The sequence below is a fragment of the Calypte anna genome, chromosome Z (genome assembly GCF_003957555.1).
Source record: "Calypte anna isolate BGI_N300 chromosome Z, bCalAnn1_v1.p, whole genome shotgun sequence".
Taxonomy (NCBI): domain Eukaryota; kingdom Metazoa; phylum Chordata; class Aves; order Apodiformes; family Trochilidae; genus Calypte; species Calypte anna.
Window position 1 is genome coordinate 53048374 of NC_044274.1, and position 21526 is coordinate 53069899.

The 21526-nt window shown below is 39.0% G+C and overlaps 2 protein-coding genes across 2 annotated transcripts in view; one reads left to right on the top strand and one right to left on the bottom strand.

Moving 5' to 3' along the window:
• Nucleotides 1-1102: 1102 nt before the first annotated feature.
• PPWD1 (peptidylprolyl isomerase domain and WD repeat containing 1) lies at nt 1103-14878 on the bottom strand. Its single transcript, XM_030466727.1, has 11 exons — nt 14722-14878; nt 13701-13803; nt 13416-13516; nt 12020-12140; nt 10426-10873; nt 9654-9844; nt 8989-9178; nt 7470-7651; nt 5409-5490; nt 2295-2477; nt 1103-1452 (listed from the first exon to the last, which is right to left on the bottom strand). Exons 1-11 carry the CDS (start codon nt 14870-14872, stop codon nt 1309-1311), a joined length of 1896 nt encoding a protein of 631 aa, XP_030322587.1. The 5' UTR covers nt 14873-14878; the 3' UTR covers nt 1103-1308.
• A 60-nt stretch (nt 14879-14938) lies between these two features.
• CENPK (centromere protein K) overlaps nt 14939-21526 on the top strand; it is a 28196-nt gene continuing 21608 nt past the window's right edge. The window contains exons 1-3 of the mRNA XM_030466728.1: nt 14939-15006; nt 17000-17080; nt 19011-19067. Coding sequence (XP_030322588.1) covers nt 14965-15006; nt 17000-17080; nt 19011-19067 — 180 coding nt within the window. The 5' untranslated portion in view covers nt 14939-14964. The remainder of the gene's footprint in view (nt 15007-16999; nt 17081-19010; nt 19068-21526) is intronic.

Below are 21526 nucleotides of genomic sequence, written 5' to 3' on the forward strand. Positions count from 1 at the left end.
GTGCATAGTGAATTTTATTAGGATGCATCACAACCCATTTCATAAATGGAGTTACAGGAACTTTACACTACTGCATGTTCCACGAGTTCAGTGAGCATACACAAAGTTAATGTTACTGTATTTACAGTAGGCTTAACTATCCAACATAACAGGACCAGATTCAGTCCTAGGTTCACAACAGCTTCAGCAGTTGTCTTAGCTTTCCTTGAGGACTGCATCAGCGACATGTGATGTAAGTAAGCATAGCTGAGATGACTGCCATAATTTATTTTGAAGTATGTATTTCAGTAGTAGTATTAATGTTTGCTGGACTTTGGGTAAAAATCAAGCCAGAAACAGACTCCCTAGACTAATATAATGAGAAAGCAAACACTGAAAGAAAAAAAGCATTATTTGCAAGGCTAGACAAGTTGTGTAGGACTTTACAAACTGGCATTCCAAGAGTTGTTTATTGCTCCTGGACACAGAAGACCACATTACACACCATTTTTAAATGACAGAGCTGTGATAGCAAACAGCATCCACCTTGTTTGGGGACAAAATTGTATCAGGGCCTGTTGTGAAAGGACAAGGGGGAGTGGTTTTAAACTAGAAGAGGGTAGATACTTAGATCTAAAAAAATTTTTTACAATGAGGGTGGTCAAACACTGGACAGGTTGCCCAGAGAGGTGATAGATGCCCCTTCTCTAAAACTATTCAAGATAAGGTCAGATGGGGCTCTGAGAATCCTAGAGTTGTTTGGAAGGAACCTTTAAAGGTCATTTAGTTACAACCAGCTGCAATAAGCAGGAACCTCACTTAGATGAGGCTGGATGGGGCTCTGGATAACCTGGTGTGGCTGAACATGTCTCTGCTTTTACTACAGGGAGCTGGGACTAGATGACCTTTAAAAGGTCTCTTTCAACCAAAACTATTCTATGATTTTGATTTTTGATGAGTTTACTTAGTACTGTGAAAAGGATTAAGTAGATATGAAAGATACATATAAATATGAAAAAGTTACAAACTATGCCCTGACTTTTTAAAGAAGGTTATCATGACACATGACACTCTTCAGTTTTGCATAACAGCGAAGCAAAAAATAAAAAAACAGAAGACTTCCTAAGAAACATGGGGATGTTTTTACTTTAAAATACAGAGTTACCAGAAATACAGACTTGGGCACTTCAGGTACATAAAAAATAGTAGAATTGATGACTGCTCTGGCATTTATCTGGGAATTATCAGTTTCTGTTCTTTTTAGGTTACTCTCTGGGTCCCACCATGATGAATTTTTTCTGCTTAAGTTGGAATCTTCCACCTGCTGGCTTACTTGACTGTGATATTAATGATGCTAATATCTTCATAGGGTTTGTCAGTTTTGGGATTGACTTTTACATTTGAGATTCTCTGAACAACTTCCATTCCTTTAGTCACCCGTCCAAACACGCTGTGCTTGTTGTCTAACCATGGCTATTTGAGGGCACACAAGGAGAAAGAAAAAGCATATTAAAATAGACAGTAGAGAGGGACTGGCCTAGAATAAGTGAACATGTATACATTTTATGTTAACTGTGAAACTTAACACCATGTACATATTGTGATGCAAGTAAATTTAATGTGTGACTAATATATACTCATCTATTTAAACTCATATTTTCTATCATTTTCTTAAACTTTTCCAGAGGCATATGGAATATACAGTAGCATTTCATATTTTATGTTAAAGTGTATTCAGAAAGTTCATAGAAATGCTGTTTTGGTCTATCTGATGTTATTTTCAAAGCCAACTTGTTAGTGTATTAGAATACTACTTGATTCTATGTCATATTCATACAGTATGTCCAGTTACAAATCTGAATATATGCACTGATTTAACTTAAGTTTTAAAATTATGGTAGATAAGAGCTTTAAAAAAAAAAGACATGAGTTTGAAATAAGTGTTACAGGAATTAACTTCTCTGTTACCTTTAAGGATTTGGGTTTTATATATATTCCATTGAATTTAAACCAGTGTATCAACATAAAATACCCTCACAAAACACAATTATAAACGTGTCTGATTTACCAAGCATTTGATGTCACCCTTACTCTAATTAAAGGCAAAACCTCTTGATCACAAGTGACAAAGATACTTTCTAATTTCTCTAAGGAGTGCTTAAGTGAAGCCTACACAGAATACATTTTTGTTGTGTTCAGCATTTGCTAGTAAGAGGGCTATTTTGACATGACTAGTGTGTACTTTGTTCCATCAAAACAAAATTTACTATGTAGTTACAATTTCAGGCCTTAAATCAAGCTTTTAATGTACTTACAGTTGGCACTACTGTTATAAAAAACTGGGAGCCATTGGTATTTGGTCCTGCATTGGCCATGCTGAGTGTGTAAGGCCTGTCATGTCGTAAAGTTGAATGAAACTCATCTTCAAATTCTCCTCCCCAAATACTTTCACCTCCCATTCCTGTACCAGTTGGGTCACCAGTCTGAATCATGAAACCCTATATAGAAATTAGATGTTATTACATCATCACATAGAATAAGCAAAAATGTTTTATGTCAGGTGACATTTTTCAAACTTCCTTCAAATGTTTCAACAAAATTTTGCAGGTGATGGTTGGAGGCAGTCTTGGGTATAGTGATAATGAAATTATATAATTTTCAATTCTTGGAGAAGATGTGGGGTCAGAACTGCTACCATGGGCTTCCAGAGGGCACTTTGTTTAGGAAACTGGGTGAGAGGGTCCCTTGGGAAACAGTTCTGAAGGGCAAAGGAGTAGTACAGGAAAGATTGACTCTTGTTCAAGAGTTTAAGAAGGAACTCATAAAATCACAGGAACATTCTGTTCCCGTGTGCCAAAAGATGAGCCAGTGGGGATGAAGAGCACCCTGGTTTAACAGAGAGCTTTGGCTGGAACTCGGGGTGGAAAAGAGAAGAGTTTGGAAACAAGGGTAGGCACCTCAGGTGGACTACAAAGACATCATTAGGCTAGACTGGGAGAAAAACCAGAAGAGCCAAAGCCCAAGTAGAACCTGATGGCTACTGCTGTGAAAGACAATGAGAAATGTTTGCAGAAATACATTAGGTACAAAAGGAGAGCTAAGGGGAATGTCCATCCTTTATTGGATGTGAGAGGAAACACAGTGATGGATGAAGAAAAGGTTGCAGTACTTCAGGCCTCTGCCTCAGTCTTTAGGAGTAGGACCAGGTGTTCTCTGGGTATTCAGTCCCCTGAGCTAAAGACAGGGAACAGAATAAAGCCCCCATAATCTAGCATGGTCAGTGACATACTGCACCATCTGGACACACACACTTCTATGGATCCAGATGGGATTTATCCAAGGGTACCAAGGGGGCTGGCAGAAGTACTCACCCAGCCATCTTCCATCATCTATCAGTAGTCTTGGCTGACTGGGGAGGTCACAGTGAGCTGGAGACTAGGATATGTGACAGCTGCCTACAAGGGTGTGGACAAGGACCTATGGAACTGCATGCCTGTCAGTCTGACCTCAGTGCTGGGGAAAGTTATGGAGCAGATCATCTGAGTATCATCATATGACACATACAGGACAACAAGGCATCTGGGCCCAGCCAACAAGGGTTTATGAAGGATGACAGCTGCTTGACAAGGTGGCCCACTTAGTGGATGAGGGAAAAGCTGCAGATGTTGTTTACATGGACTTCTGTAAAGCCTTTCACACCATTTCCCAATGCATTTTCCTGGAGAAACTGGCTGCTCATGGCTTCAATGGGTACCATCTTTGTTGAGTAAAAATACTGGCTTTATGGCCATGCCCAGAGATTTCTGGTGAATGGAGTTAAAACCAGCTGGCAGCTATCACAAGTGGTGTTCTCCAGGGACCAGTGCTGCAGCCAGTTTTCTTTAATCTTTATCAGTATAATATCCCCTGTATGAGGGGAGGGAGGGCAGCCTCAGTAAGCTTAGCAGGACTGTTGATCTGCCCAAGGGTAGGAAGACTCCACAGAGTGATCTGGACAGAATGGATTGATGGGCCAAAGCCAACTTTATGAGGTTCAACAAGGCCAAGTGCTGGGTGCTGCCCCTGGATCACAACACCCCCAGGCACCACTACAGGCCCGTGGGAGAGTGGCCGTAAGGCTACCCAACAGAAAACGACCTGGGGGTGTTGGTTGACAAGACAGATGAACATGAGACAGCAGTGTGCCCAGGTGGCCAAGAAGGCCATATCAGGTATCAGCATCCTGGCCCATATCAGAAATAGCATGCCCAGCAGGAGAAGGGAAGTGATTGTTCCCTCTGTACTCAGCACTGGTGAGACCACACTTCAATACTGAGTGTTTTAGGGCACTCACTACAAGAATAATACTGATGTGCTGGGGTGCATCCAAAGAAGAGCAAAGAAACTGGTGAGGGGTATAGGAAACAAGTCCTGTGAGGAGGGAACTGGGGTTGTTTAGTATGGAGAAAATGCAGCTGAGGGGAGCCATTACTGTTCTCTACAAGTACCTGAAAGGAGGAATGAGATGAGAGGATGTGATGTGAGAAAAGAGCCTAAAGTTGCACCAGGGGAGGTTTAGCTTTAGCTTGGATATTAGGAAAAATATCTTCACTGAAAGGGTTGTCAAGCACTGGATCTGTCTGCCCAGGGAAGTGCCCAGCCACTATCCCTGGAGGTGTTCATAAGATATGCAGATGTGGTGCTAAGGGACAAAGTTTAGTAGTGGACTTGGTACTGCTTGGTTAAAGGCTGGACTTGATAATCTTAATGGTCTTTTCCAGCAAAAACGATTCTATGTTAAGACAAAATCTGAGAGTTAAAATGTTGTGGATAAGGGACAATGCATCAAGGGCTTCTTTAAGTGATAATCAAGTACTTGTGAATAAACAAGTTTACTCACTGCTCCTGCAAGTGAAGGGCAGAAACCTGACTATCTGTACCTTCTGCAAACACTTAGGCTGTATCTTGCCCCTGGTGCAGTATAAGTAAGAAATCTTACAAAAATGCCTTCTGATGTGAAACAACGTCTTAATTCAGGAAGGACTGCTGATTTGATTTGGTGAGATGCTGGAACAGGTTTCCCATGGAACTTGTGGATGCCCCCTCCCTGGAAGTGTTCAAGGCTAGGCTGGATGGGGCGTCGAGCCACTTGATCTAGTGGGAGGCTTCCCTGCCTATGCAGGGGGGCTGGAACTTGGATGATCTTTAGGTCCCTTCCAACCCAAACCACTCTATGATTCTCTCAATTTTCAAATTCCTGCCAGGTTGCAGAACAACAATTAAACAACTTCAGCAAGTAATCAAGCTGTCTAGAACCTCAGAGGTGTTTGGACTTTATGGGGAAGCCTTTCCAGAAACCCTTCATGCAAAAGAGAGGTGAAATGGTTAAAAGAGAGGACTAACTACAAAGGTACATTACAGAAACAAAAAAGTAACTTTTTACAAGATACCTTGATGATACGGTGAAATATGTGTCCATTGTAATAACCATTTCTGCTGTGCACACAGAAGTTTTCCACTGTTTTGGGGCACCTAAAATTATGTAACAAGAAATACAAGTTAAAATAAATATTTGTGTGGTGGAAAGGCCATAAAGATTTAAACTGAGTCTAGGATCCTGTTGTACTGAGCAGTGTTTAAGCACAGTGGAGAAGGGGCTTTCATCAAGTAAGGACAGAAATCAAATCCTCAGTTCCTCAAAACCAACAGCAGGAAGCAAAATCTTGAGTATGAAGTTGGACAACTACATAGGAAGGCAAGATCAATGTTGGTAATACGGGGATGTTTTTATTGCTGAGCCTAGTTCAAGGCAACACCAATTAGATGTTCCTTCCCCTGGTTTCTACTTACATATTGTTAATTTACAAAAGAAAGCATGCTTCACAAGCAGAAAGCTGTTCACTCTTTTACCTCTTTAATTCTATTAAGTTATATATGTTTCAGTTGTCCAGTCTTGCATACAAGTAGTAAAATCTAAAAAGACATTGTTGTAAAACTATAGAACTTGCAGTCAGCAAAGTCAATTGTGCTCTGAAACTAGACAAACACTGTCTGGAGAAGAGCAAAGAGGTTAAGTATTATTCTTGACAGAATAAAAAGGGGAAAAAGCCAAGCAACCCATTCATCTCTGTAACTTGTTTTTTTTTACTTCTAAGAGATTTGCTACCAAAATGAAAATTCTTCATGATAGCTCTTCCACTAGTTTTATAAAATGTATTAGTAGGAAAAGTAGATCAATATTGGCAGGTTTATGGAGTCACATATTTTCCAAGCGAATCAGAAAAAAGCGAAGTTGAGTCTGCAGCTGTGGAGTTACTTCAGCTGTGACAAGAAACATTTGCTTGGGCTTAGTGATGTGCTGAGGCATCCCATGAAACGGAGTGCCAACAGCATAACTAATGGAACAGACAAAATAGCCACAGTTCCTGCTGAGCAGTACATAGTCCTTCACAACTTTAATCCATGAGCATATGGCCAAATATTTAAAGGGCACACAAAGCCACATCCTATCTGCTCTTCTTTAATTTTTTAAACACATTAATCTTAAAATTCAAAGTTTAGTTGTGAGGAAATGCTACAACAAGAAAGGACAAATCTAACACTAACCAGGCCTGGTAATACTCTATTTTAATCTAAAATTGTATGCAGAACATTGCAGTGTAGCACCTAGCAATACTATGCATGCAAATATAGTGACACACAGACATGAGAACTGAAAAAAAAGTAGGAAATAACGTAGCTTGGCCTGTCACTCACTGGCAAAAGCTGTAGCATTACTGCATTACTGCAACCTGTGTGCTACAATTCTGAATTCAAGAATCTAGGACCTGATGCAAGGAGAAATAAAATATATATAATATTTACATTTACTGTTTCATAACAAAATCTTTGCTTATATTAGCACCACAAAGTAGAGATGCTGACACAATAGCTATAGCAATTGTCATGCATTAAAGTCTTATATGTCTGGTTTTGGATATACACAGTTCTAATAAATGCTGGCATAAATTTCATGTTGCTGTTGAAGGAGTTACAATAAGATAAAATGGTACAATGGATACATTTGGAAGCTGCAAGCTGTACTAGTCCTCTGGCTGACACAGACCCTTCTGCCATCATCATTCTTTTTCAAGACAGGATCAATCAGCAGTGCCTTAATTTGTAGCCTACACAGAAGAGCACCATGACCTAACTACATCTGTTGTTTAGAAAAAGAATAAAAGAAAGTATTAAATCCCCTGAGCCAGAAAATAAATAAAAGAAAAAATAATTTAAAAAATCCAAACCTATGTCCTCAACTGTTATTTAGACCTAATTTTACCCTGCTCTGCTTTGTGTTTTTCAAGAGTCCAGTTCCTAGCTTTATGTATTAAGAAACTGTCAGGAAACTGACAGTAACACAGGGAAGAACAGAACTATTCCTAACTTGAAACGCGAGTCTTAGATACTATTATCAAACACCAAAGAAGGAAGAAAAAACTGAAATAACCGAAAAACTACCAAGTACATACTCAACAGGAAAAAGCTTGATATGAATATCTCCCATGCTTGTGTGGATGATGGCACTGTCTGAAACTCTTTTGGGACCTTCTGCCTGCGTGGCTGCCATGACCTCTTCTTTAGAAGGTTTCTCATTAAATACATCTCTGTCAGAATCTGCACTCTTCGTATCTTCTGGTTCACGTTTAGTAAACTGAAGAACAAAAGAACAGAAGATTAACAGGCTTTGGGTTTCTCTCATCTTCCATGCTGATCAGCACCCAAGACATAAATGTGATTATTCAACCTACTACACTAGAGGACTAGAGGAAAAACTCCTAGTCTACTGCTGTGTTTCAGCATTGTATGTTACCAGCATTTCCACAGTCACAAATTCCAGTACAACTACATGTAAATCCAAGTAACTTATATATAAATCTTTTATCTTTAAGCTTCCTCCCTTTCTCAACAGAAAGCCCACTGTAGTTCACATCTTTTCTTTAAAAAAGGAGTGGATACTATCAATGTGTTGTGCTATATTCAGACAAAACTGGCAGGTTTTATCACAAAACTTTTAGTTTCACTACAAAGTCAAACTAAATCACTTATTCCAATGTTGCACTAACAAGATACTACAGTTAAATAGCAGATTTAATTCAAAACAGAAGAAATTTCAGAATCATACTTTTATAGTACTTACAGGAAAACAGAATAAAGTATGCCAACATCCACTTGAGTGAGTAGTACACTCACCCATCACATGACAATCACTAATCTTTCTTCATGCATATAGTGATGTTTTAACAGCAATTAATGTTTCCAGATTTTCTCTAATCTTTCCTCTTCACCTGTCAAATCGTTCAGACTAGCATATACTGTTATTTATGTTACACTAACCACACAAAGCTTTAGAAATTATACTATCTTGCTCCAACAGAAAACATGATCAAATTCAAGGACAAGGAACAGGCAGAGTGATCTGTAATCTCTGTGGTAATCACGTTCCAGATCAACTATTAACTACTCTGGAACTGCTTGTCTGGTTTATTCATTGCATTTCACCTAGGATCTGAAATGTTAACAGTAATATGACTCCCGTCCTGGTTGTCTATAATGTACTTGATCCTACTAAGCCCTGATGCTGCTCTAAAGCTATTTTTATTAATTACTTTATTCAGGTAATGACTATTTCTTCATCGGTGTAAGATCTGGTGAGGTCTTTTAAATGTTCTTAAAAGTGTATGTTTTTGAACTAGAACATGAACATATACCCTTCTCAGAGAACTATAACTTATACAGCAAAAAAAATCCAAGTTCATAACCTGCTTGAGCAATAGTGAAAAAATTAAAGACTACAAATCTGTTTCTAGTCAATTTGTAGCTAGTTCAAGCAAAAAATTCTAGAATATGCTGGGCAACATAGAGGGATTGGAATAGTTGTGCTTGCAAATACACAAGACAAAAAGCACTGGAAAAGTGCAAGGACAAAAAAATAAGGCAGAGGAAACATTAATACAAGAATGGAGTTATTCAATCAGAAACTGCACATACCATGTAAAACCTGTTTTTTTTAAAAGCCGTGCAAATTACAGTTGGATCTGCCTGGATATTCTGGAGAACAGGATTTTCAGATGCCTTCATCTCTATAGTGATTGCAGCACGATGTTTCTTTGCTACTCCTTGGAACAAAGCTAGTTGCATCACTCTGATGTTCTCTTGTTTTCCCAAGATACGAACACATCTGAAGTACAAGATGTAAAAAGCTGTAAGTACTGTGAGCTGCTCACAGTCAAACCATGTCTTCTTAATGACTACAAGACTCAAATCAAATTTCCAAAACCATCTCAAAATAATTAACTAATTTTTTTTAAGCTTCTCTTATTCAAACTTCCTACATAACTTACTAATTAGCCTCCTTACGAGATAAATTCATGACCACATTTACTTTACTTTAATCCAGTACTCAGCAATGGATTATGCATTCTTAATATGAATATGCCTGCCATATTTTCTCCTCATTTAACTAGTCTTTAAACTGCAATGACTCACTGCTAAGCATGGGAGTATTTAATTAAAGGACCCCAAATAATAACAACAAAGAAAACCAAACATGAGAGACCCTCACAGTCATACCAAGTTTTAAATATACTACAAATTTGACTGAATGTAGACTTTGAAACAAATGTGTCACCTCAATATGTGTCACAGGAACTTACCTGTTAGTCTCCACATTTATGACCTTAATGCCCAACATTGTTCCATAGAGAACGAAGTGTCCAGTCTCATCAAAAATTATATTTATTAATCTTACTGCATCCACTTTCTCCAGCTCACGCTCAACTGCCATACGTCTGCCAAATTCCATGTCTGGTAGTTGCTGTCTCATCTGCTGAAGTTCTGTAAACATCTACAAGAAAAATTAAAAAAAAATGTATTAACTACTTTTTACTTTGGATACACTGATCCGTGTGCATACAAAATACAGAATACAAGTGAGACTACTCAATTCAAACTTAACTGAAGCATTAAAATAGATATAATACACTTAAATTAGATAAAATACACTCTCTGTTTTAGTAACCAGTAGGCATACCGTAGTACTAGGCCTAAGCCTAGTACTTCAGAAAGGAAAGGGTGTAGCTGTCTGACAAAGTTCTTAGGAAATGACAAATTTAATTACTTTGGTATTATTTGAAAAGGGTGTTTTCTATTACTGCTTTCTTGTAATAAATCTATTATTATGAAAACACAGATGAACATCAACAACTCAGTTTCACTGCATAACTAACATAAGTCAGTAAGAATTAATTCTGGGGTAAAGCAAATCAAAAAGCAAGGAAGAGAAATCAGAAAACCTTTTTTGCAAGAAAAATAGACCAATGGAGCTCAGCCGAAGGAACAGATGGTAACCTATGTGAATGTGATCATAAATAAATTCAAGTAAGTAGAGAAAAGGTCTGAAGAAAAGAGAAGCAAGACCAAACTCACACTCAGAGATTCATCAAAGACTCTCATGAGCTTCCCCGTCAGAAAACGGAAAATTCTGACTTTTCTGTCAGACCCAAGAGTGGCCATTTTCTTGCCATCAGGTGAGAAACTTATACTGGATGGGTAAGCCTTGCATTTAGCAAATTCATACAGATCAGTATCTGTTTTATACTCCCAGGTCACATTCTTGGGAAATTTATATTCATGAGGAGTACCAGTCCAGTACTCGATCATCCCAGACTTGTCAGAAGACACAACGACTTTGTAGACAGGGTTCAGCCGTATCTGAGTAAGGGAGGACGTATGGAGTTTATCAAAGACATGAAGTGGCTGGTTATTTCCTCGTCCATCATATATGAATATTTTTCCTGTGCTCTTCTCAGATGTTGCAACAGAAGATATGGCATCTCCAGGGCAATATACCCATTCGCACTGGCCAGGGTAGTAGCTGCAAGAACAAGTGGAAGGAGTGGTGTTAAATTTAGATAGGAATCAAGTTACGAGATCAACTTGAAACCAAAAGAAACTATATCCTCAATAAATACTAAAAAACATTACGTTTTAAAAGGCATTTCAGTACAATGTTTTAATCACAGCTATATACTGGTCTCTTCTTTATTAAAGAGTTAACTTCAGGTAAAATCCAACTATCTCTGAAAAAAACATATGTGGAGAGGAGGGCCTTGATTACAAGGGCTGAAAAAAATTCAGTTGAAGAAGGGAACACAGGATAAGAAAATCCTGTATGTAGCATTCATAGGGTACCCCTAAGGTAAAATGGGTTTTAGCAGGGCCTGTAGTGACAGGACAAGGGTTAATGGTTGTGAACTAAAAGAGATAGATTTAGACTAGATAGAAGGAAGAAATTTTTTATTATGAAGATGGTGAAGCACTGGCCTAGGTTGCTCAGAGAGGCAGTGGAAGCCTCATCCCTGGAGACACTCAAGGTCAGGCTGGACAGGGTGCTCAACAACCTGATCCAGTTGGGGAAACAGTTCAGAAATATACAGATTGTGAGCAATCCTGACTTACTTCAGCTTAGACTACATTAGGTTAATGGTTATTGAGGCCTAGTTGCAGGTTTTCGAAAAATGAGCTAATGGGAAAGAGGTAACTTAATTGGCAACAGAAGAGAAAAATAATTATGTGAGAAGAGTGGTTCTGTGAGAATGGAATGTGTAATTGGAATACAAAGCCACCTGCATGATATGATTGTGTAAACAAGGCTTCTCTATATAAGTGAGTGCAAATCGTTAATAAACGATTTCATTCAATCATATTGATGTGCACATGGAATCCTTAAGCCTCCACAGACTTTTTCCCACACTGATCCAATTGAAATGTCCCTGCTCACTGCAGAGGGGTTGGACTTATAAATTAAAAGCTCCTTCCAGCCTGAACCTTTAGTATGATTCTGTGAAAGGCACAGACTTAACTCCGCTCATGTACTGTCCATTCAGAGTTTACTCATAATTACTCAGCTTCACCCCATTGAGGAAAAAAACACAACCCACAAAACCCCAAATTTTTATCTTATCTCTTAGCAAAATGATAATAATCCCAAGCAAACATTTTCATGAACTAAGGAGCTTACCCAAGTTTCAGCATGTTGATCATATCAAAGTTGACTACATCAAACACCTTCATTGCTTTGTCATCACCAACTGAACAGAACAATGCCCCTTCTGAACTAACAGCAATACTCTCAATAACACCTGTTAAAAAAGTTAACATAGTACTAAGAGACAGGAAAAGGGGTGTCCTTCATTTCCATATCCCACAGGAAAAAGATAGAGAGGTTTAATCCTGCTTATCAGTTGTTACATTGCCATATTGACTTTAAAAAAATACTTGGCTAATAAAAAAAACAAACCACCACCACCAACAACAAAATCCAAAAAAACCCACCACAATTTGCATCCTATCATCCCACCACTGTTTAGAATCAGGTATGTAATACTTACCACAAAAATAAAAGATGAGAATTGCAAATATTTTTACTCTAAATGTTCAGATGAGAAAAACTGAGAACAACATAATTGTTTTTACCATGTCATAATGTGCTCATCACAACTCCACAAAATATACTATTGTGCACACACATAATACTAAAAATTACTCTGCAATTGAGCCTGCAAGTTTTGCTCAATACTTATTTTTGCTTGGTGGGCTTTGTTTTCACATTTAGCTTTGTATATAAAGAGAAGCTGGTAAGATAAAAAGCCCACCACAACATTTTTTCCAAACATTGTTTCTAAAAAGAAACAGTACCTTTACTACCTATTATTACATATTGTTCTTATTGTAACAATATACATATCAAACTGTTTCTTTCCATCAGACATTTAACAATTTTTAATAGCCATGAGAACCTAGTTTTCTGTCCAGTCTATTTAATGCTTAGCATAATATAGAGTTCCTCTGTGTACTTATTACCCTAAAAAATTGGGTTAAATTTTTGAATTCTCAATCACATTTCAGCTTACATCACTACAGTGATGCAGAATTTACTCTACAGATGCAGTAATTCCAAATAAAAATAACCTTTTTTTCCTGCATACTGCAGGGGACAAAAAAACCCAAACCAAATCAAAACCCAAACAGAACAAAACAAGGATAATAGATGATGGTAACTTAAAGTAAATTTCTCTTAAACTTCCACAGATTTTATGAATGCTGTTATGTACCTTGTTTGATTATTTTTAAATAGACAGCTTCTTCGTGTCCTAGACATTCTCCCCACCGGCAGGAGAAAGGATATAAGGGATCATTAAAAGAGGAGTCCCACATATTTTATTTTCACCTTATCACTCCTGCAGTTTGCAAAAAAATTGTAGGACAGGGGAATGAAGACAGGTATCATTTAATCCCTGACTACAGTAAATCAATCCCAGAACCATACTCATCTTTGTTTACACTTCATCTTCAAACAACTAAGAGCAAAGGAGAGGATAAAAGAGAAATCTTTTAGAGAAAAAGTTGCTTCTCACCCAGGTGACTCCGGAAGTGTTTAACAAATTCGATCCCTTCTTCTATTTTTTTCCAGAATTTTACATGTCCATCATGACTGGCTGTTATGATAAAATCTGTTCTACAATTACAAAAGAAAAGCAAAGAAACACATATTCATATATTATGCTATTTCACACCATTTTGGGGCAGTGATTCATACTATATATTAATAATTAACACTGTGTGGAGAATGACCTTTAAATGAATGACTGACGATGTGTCTGATCTGACAATGAGATACAGTGGGAAAAAAAGACACTTACTTAGTACATGCCACATGGGTAATGACATCTCTGTGCATGTAACTGCGTTCATACATCGAAGCACACGGTAGATTTTCAAGATAAACACGTTCAAATTCAAGAACTAAACAGAGGAAAAAGAAAAACCGGTATTTTTTTTCATAGATTTAGCTTCTGTTCTCCTTTACTTGCTCTTAAGTAGCTTGCACTTACTCATTTTTGTCGAGAATACGCTAAAATTTTGTGCAAACATAACAAAAGGGGTTTCCACTGTGGCTTTGTACTTTACAGTTGCTTCACGGATTGAAGCTGCTCAAACTCTGCTTTACACCATTCAAATGCCCCCTTGTAAACCCACTATTACCTTGGCTATCTGAACATATACCAAAAAAATATTCAAGACATCAATATTTAAGCTACTGCCAGAAAACGGGAGGTCGTCTGCACCTCATTTGCTCCCAAAACCAAACTTACCTATGGTGCTGATAAGAGGCTGAAGGTGCCACGCAGGTCTTGTGGTTGAATTCCAAATGGATTAGCACCTTTCTAACTCATTGTTCAACTCGCTCACCTAAAATAACATGATTTTCTAGTTTTGCCTCTGATTGTTGCACCCTAACTGTATTAACCCCTCTGCCTCTCGAGTGAGGAGGTTGCGCTGTACACCACGAAGCTCACTGCACATTACACAGATACCCAGAGAGGTGCGAGATGCCGGACAGGTACATACCACACGTCAGAACACATCCCCGAGGCAGTGCCCCCGGGGGCAGCTGCAGCCACGGCGCAGGCAGCCGGAATCCAGCAATTCCTTCCCTGAGGGAGCCGGAACACGCTGCCTCACCGCTATCACCCACACCCCCGAGGTCCCTCTGCAACCCCCGCATTTTAAATATGAGACACCTCATCAGGCGACAGCCTTCCTCCCGTGCTCCCCGTACGCCCCCACCCCGGGCTGCTCCGGAGCCGGCCCAGGCCAACTCGGCGGACGCTTCCCGAGCATCTCCCCAGAGAAGGGGCAGTGAGGAAAGGCTCCCGTTACCTCTCCTCTTTTTCGCCTGCGCGGCCTCTCCCGGGAGCGGACCGACCCAGCGCTCCTCGTCGTCGTCGTCGTCACCTTCCGCCGCTGCCTCCTCGCTGCCTCCCGCCACCTCCGGCACCTTTCGCTTACGATCCGACTCAGACGACGCCATGCTGAACAGCGTCACTTTTGATCGACGTTTCCCGCCCTCGGCGCTTAAAGATGACGCCGCGGGGCGCAGCCAGTGATCGCGGAGCGCGCGCAATGGCGGCGGCGGGCAGCGCGGGGGGAAGCGGAGCCGCTGCGGTAATGGGCGGGAAGGGGCGGCCGCCGGTCTCAGGGAACTCGGGGGCTCGGCGACCGAGTGGGGTGGTCGCAGTCCTTCGGGGGTGGGCTGTGAACGGCTGGAAGTGGCCTTGCCTGCCCCTGGGGCCTTGCCTGCCCCTGGGGCCTCGGAACCGGCTGTGTCAGGCCTAGGCTCTGGGGATGACGTTCTTCCCCTTGTTTTCCCGTCTCTGCGGTAGTTCTGGTGGCTACGTCAGGGAGGGTGGAAGCCCCCTGACCTCTTTTGTGAGGTTATTTGTATACAGCTTTTAGTCTTCTCCTTCTTGAAGTGCCCTCCGTGTTTTCAGTTTTGTATTCTGGGTTTTGGTTTTGAGGTTTAGTTGTTTTGGGGTTTTATGGGTTGTTTTATTGGATTTTTTTTTAATATATATTTTTCTTTTTAATTCATACCAGTTTTGTCAGTGCTACTCTTACTGTCCTGTGTCGTCTTGCGTTTCTTCCTGTAGCTGGGCATTTTGTGTTCATTGACATGAAACATTTCCCATAAACCTTGCCTATTTGCTTGATTATCATAGAGCCTGAAGTGCAGGCTTATCTATGTATGTGTTTTGGACTTAATTATGTAGTTCTAAAATGATGTAAGAAGGAATAATATTTAACTATTTTTTTATATTTTCTTCAGGCCCTCTTAGCTCTGCTGCTGAACATTTTTGCCATGCTGGAAGCTGTCTGTTCAAGATTTTTTGTTTGCTCTCTTGTTTCCTTGACACTCTGGTCTAAGAAAAAAAAAATACATCCCCAGTCTTTTTAGTGACCTTATTAGAATTCTGTAGGGGACTTTGCTGGAGGTATTTCAGAAGTCTTAGTAATGTATGTGAACTATTTTTCTCAGAGTTTGAAGACATTTCTAGACTCTTAATCAGATAATTATTTTCCTTTGCAAAAACTGTGCTCATTTGATCCTTGAGATCATGGTAATCCAGCTTGTTTAGTGTTCTGTCTAAGCTTACTACATATTGCCAGCGAGGCTTAGTGGAAGTATTGCCACCACTCAGTTGTCTGTGATGGTGGCATTGAGACATTCTGATGCTTTTCCTGCACACTTTGCTATGACATACATGAGCTTTGAAGGTAGTAGTTGGAGATGTCACTCCCTTTGTTCAGGTTTTTGACACAGTTTTCTTTGATATTGCATCTTTACTCTGAAAATAACCATAAGACTGAGTTAGGAATTTGTGCTTCAATAAGAAGGTGGAGATGTTTATTTGTTCTTTAGATATTTGTATTTTTTAATGTCTTTTTGATCTCCCAAGTATTTGGTGGTCTTGGTGATCCATTCAAGTATTTCTAAAGGCTTCCTGCGTCTTCTACATTAACGAAATTCCTGTTGGTTGTTTTACCTTAAAAATTTCCCCTTGAGTGTCATTTTTGATTCTTTCCCCCTTAATTGCTGTTGATAGATCTAACTAGCATTAAATTTACCAACTTGTATGTTCTCTGATACAACAGTTTCTCCGACTTTGTAATTTAACTTTGGTTTGTTTTTCTTTTTGCTGTCCTGGTGCCCACTGTGCCTGGTTGCACGTGTATATTTCATGTTCTTTGTTAGATTATTAGATAAACAAAAGTAGAAATACCTAAGCTTAAAAACTTGGCAGATAAAAGGAAAGAAAAGCATCTGTGCATTGTATCTGTGATGTTATCTTATTTCTATATTAAAGCCAGAAAATAAAAAGTGGCAGTGCAGATAATAATAAAAGAAACCTAACAAACCTTTGAAACCTTTGGACCTGTGATTAAATTTCATAAAAAGGCAGCTTGTACTGTCTTAAAATTTTAACATAGTAATACAGTTTAGCTGATTTTACTGAATGGTTTGGTGCTGTCTAGAAATATAGGTGAGTTAGTTGAAAACTTTGGATTTGGAGGCTCTGAATAGAGCAAGCATGATACAGTAGCCTGGTAATAGTTATTGTAGAACTACATGATAATGGTTCTGTTTTCTTGTTAATAGACAGAAAACTCACCTTGTCCTGTAGATGCCCATGAAGAACTCTTGGGTGAATGTGAGAGTATCTGGAAAAAGATGGAAGAGGTATGCAAATCACAAGTGATGTACTAGATTTGTTGTGAACTTTCCTTAGTGTTTGTCTGTTCATGTCTCCCTCCTTAACTGCATGTTTTCCTCACTCCCTCAAATGAAACCACAGCAAGGCAAGAAAAAAGAAAGGTGGGTGTGGGGGGAGGAGGGAAGAAAAGTTCTGCAGAATAGCCAAAGGTGGAAGTGTTTGCAGGGGTGAAATATACCTTGCAATGTCAAGCTTAGCTTACAGTGTGCTGATGACAGCACACTAACTATTTAGTTAAATGGAATGGAGGTCTATTTTAAGACTAAGGAAAAATGAACAATTTACTTGTGTTTCTGTAGTAGCCAGCACATTGAGACTTGATCCCTCTTTCTTTAGCTTCCTATTAGATAGGATTCAACTGCTGCTTACAAGTTCTTTGGATTTGAAAGGAGAGAGTGTGCATGGGAAGAAAATGACTTAGGACAGTGATGCTCATACCCGTGCAAACTGACAGTTACATCTTCAAGAATAAAATCTTTTCAGTAGGTGGTCCAGTATGTCAATAAGGTGTATAGAAAGAGTTACTCTTGGTTACAGAAATCCCAGGAAAGAAATTAAATATTCCTGAGGGAATGCTATGCATCTTGTAAGGTTCTGCTGAGTCTGTTGAAAACTCATGTATTAATTGCTTCACTCAATTTTGTGTGGTATTTGTATGCTATTTGTTTGTGTTCAGAGTTAGATACAAAGGATTAAAAGCTGAAATAAAAACTAAGGACAAAGCATAGACAACCAACTGCAATAATTTTGCAGAATTGAATTTAAAAAGACTAATGTGATTTTACTTGTTATTACATGTAAACTTATTTTAATACTGAAAAAGTGGCACAGAATCCTGTGTTGAGGTTTCTGAAGTACTGTAGTAAGTTATCAATTGCCTCAGAGGATGTGAGCTTCCTATGTTATTTTCAGATTAGAAGGGAAGTTAGACTGTTTATTATTTCAAATTTCATTGAAAATCTTTATCTTGTGTCATTGTGTGCTCATTCCCAGCATCCCCAAAACAATAAGGGAAGTTACAATGTGTGTTATTTTTGGAAGCTGATAAAAACAGTAGGATCTTTATTTCTTTGTGATTGTTGCAGCTGGGGTGCATGCATGTTTCAGCAAAAAGTCTGAATAACTAATAGACATTGAATTATCTCCTAGGTTATGTGGTTTATGATATAATGGTTCAATGATTGTGTCAGCATTAGTAGTTTTTATTGTAGAAATCCTACATAAGTGTTCCAAAATACTTAAGAGGAAGGTTTCAGACGTAGTGCTTATTAGTTCTACAGCTCAGCAGAAGTCAGTGTACTGCCTTGTCATGGGGAATTGCTGGCACTTATAAAACAGAAAGCTGAGCAGGTGTCTTCTGCTGAAGCCTTGGATGTCTGTGGTTGCCTGAATTTCAAACCTGATACACATCCCATTGCAGTCCCGTGAGCTGGTGCAGTGTACTTATAAAAAACAAACCATTTCTGAAGTGTACAGCATACTCCCCTCCCTAATTGAGTTAAAATAAAAAATACATAGTATGTGATTGCTTTATTTGTAGAGCCAGAATAATAGCAGTAAATGTGTTGACTTCTCAACAGTGACTCTCTCTTCCCAGTTTCTCATGTTTGTTTGTTCAGTGTCTTTAAACTTTTCCCTCGTAACTTGCCTCTTTTCTAAAATCATACATCTTTTGTTAGGTGCTACTTTTCAGTTAACTGAATTTCTACTTTTTTACTGTGGTATGATTTCAAAACATTAATTTGCTACTCTGGGTCAGGCAGGCTATGAGGGAGGGATGTGGTAGGAGCCAAGTCAAAAATTTTTTTTTCCTGTATTAAGTTCTGTTGGAATTGTTAAGCATCATGGTTTACTCTTACAAAAGTAAACGCTCTTTTCTGTTTGCTTTTTCCCAAGTGTCAGAGCAAGCTAGCACTTCTAAGACCAGAAAAAACATTAAAATCAGGTGACAAGGTAAGACAGTTTTTTTTTTTTGCTCTACAGAATACCTAGTTTTCATTAGAGATGTGGTGTGTTTCCAAAAGAACTTTCTTTACTTATTCTATAAAGCTGACAATTTTACTAACTTTGAAGTTAGTAAACTGTCTTCTAGAGTATGTGTCTAGCAAATACGGGAAAGTTGTACCTATGTATAGCAAAAAAGTTATGTGCAGTTGTCGCGATCCGACCTATTATTTTAATATTTTGTTTGAGGAAAACCAGCCACTGCTTCAGAGACGCGCAGAATTACAAAAGAAAATAATAATACTTAGTGATTTTAACAAGTTATAGGGATTTATTTTCAGGGAACAAGAGAACAAGTAAAGAGAGGGGATCGGGTTACCGAGTCCGGGCCGCGGCGGAGCTGTTCTCGACTTTGCCTTCAGGGCTGGTTGCTCCTTGGCTCCTGGCTGCTTCTGGAGTTAGCTGCTCTGGTGGCTTGTCCGTCGCTTGCCGAATGCTTGCCGAATGCTTGCTTCTTTTTTGTTGGGTTTTTAAAATAAAACGGGGAGAGGAAGGAGGGGGTCTTCGTTTGCATAAATTGAAGAAATTCACGGGTTTCCCGGAACCGACTTTTCCTTATCTATTTGTTAATTTCCCTATTGTTTTCGGTAGGTTCCGGGGAGGTGGTCTGACCAGTTTTAGGCCTCAATAGGTGCTAACGAGGCATTCTTACAGGATTGGTGAAAGAATTTGCTCGAGAAACATTTGAAATTTTGAAAAGGTTCACATCATTTCACCCCGTGGTTCTTGAGCCAATTATTTTTCCTATATATGATTTTTTTTATTTATATATATATATATACACACACATCCCTATATACACATCCCATTTGGCGTTGTTATGTCGTGTGGGGTTTTTTTTATAATCTGTGCTGTCCAGCAGGCCGATTCTATCTCTGAGGTTTCCTTTAGTGGACAACCGAGAATCCCACCATGCCTAGCACAGTTCCGTTTTCCACCACACGTTTATCTAGCTCAAAAGCCAGAATTTTGTTAACGTGTGTTTGCGGGGAGTAAACTGTAGGAGAAACCACACAAACATACTTCACCACCTTATGTCACCTCACCCCGTGGGTTTTGAGGCGAGGGGAGTGCGCCTTGGGATAAACACAGTGATATATATATATATGTATATTTAAAAAAAAAGAAACCTGACATTTATCGGTTACAAGGTAGCAGAGGGCACATATTTAAGGTTACAAAGAAACAACTTAATACAAGTGAGGTATATGCTTGTCCAAACCAATTGTATCAGGTAGGGACACATACAAATGTATAGAAAGAAAGGTAAAATATTGACGGTTACAGAATCTCAGCAAGTAAATCAGGAGAGAAAAATGTCGACTATATAAATGAGAGCTAATAATAACAATAGTAATAGTAAATACAGGGATTACAATAATCATAATATATAATATAATGCAATAATCAGAAGTACATAACATAGGTACATTTCATACAAATACAAAAACATAGGCACATGTTAGACACATACACGTTATATCACCAATAAAATGTATAACAGATAACTGCAATCCAGGAGCAAGCATGGAGGAAACCATGATGATATAAATTACTTTACCTAGGCTAAAGAGGTGGCTAGCCTCCCAGCCAGCAGTAAGCAATTTCTTCCAGCGCCAGGTTCAGAGTAGCCAATTCTGAAGCTGTACACCGGGGTCATTTTATTTTATTGTCATGGGATTATTGATATCTGCAGTCACAGTAATTCACCTGCATTCAGTCCTAATACACAAAACCTAATTACATAAAGGACCCAGAAGGGGAAGAAAAAAAAAACCAAACACTGGATTATAGTATACAGGGTAAAAGATAGTTTAAACATTATTCCACACAGATTATCCAGTTTGTGCTAATCTTGTGTTGTTTGTCATTCATGTCAGCTGCCATCCATGTATTTGAATTCAGGGGAGTCTGCAAGAGTAACTTAATATTACCAATGTTAGGTAAATTCACATAAGCAGTTTGCCCAGGCAAGAGGCGTTGCCTGAAGTTCCTGGGAGGCGACTTCTCAGCGCTGTTGTCTTGAGTAGGCGACAAGGGAAAGAATGCTGTCAGGCGGGGGCAGCTGTTTACACCCCACCGATTGTTGACCATGGCAATGGCATAGTTAAGTCTGTCATGCCAATTACTTTCTTGAGGCCTAAGGAGTTTTTTTATCAACCCATTAGTCCTTTCTACAATTCCATTAGCCTGTGGATAGTAAGGAATATGAAATGTCCAGTTAATATTCTCGCTTTTTGCCCATTGTTGGACCAAGTGGGAAGTGAAATGAGTACCATTATCAGATTGTATGCTGTCAGGTTTAGGCAAAATTCCAAAAATCTTTTTCAGGAAAGAAACCGTGTTTTCTCCATTGGCTTTTGCATATGCTTCAGCACAAGTCAGCCCAGATATAACTTCTACCATTA

Coding starts and splice junctions, on each gene's coding strand:
- PPWD1 (XM_030466727.1), bottom strand. CDS start 14,872: ATGGCGTCGTCTGAGTCGGATCGTAAGCGAAAGGTGCCGGAGGTGGCG. Junction 13,804..14,721: donor GCAGGCGAAAAAGAGGAGAG/GTAACGGGAGCC, acceptor TCCTCTGTTTAG/TTCTTGAATTTGAACGTGTT. Junction 1,453..2,294: donor TTATAACAGTAGTGCCAACT/GTAAGTACATTA, acceptor GCCCTCAAATAG/CCATGGTTAGACAACAAGCA.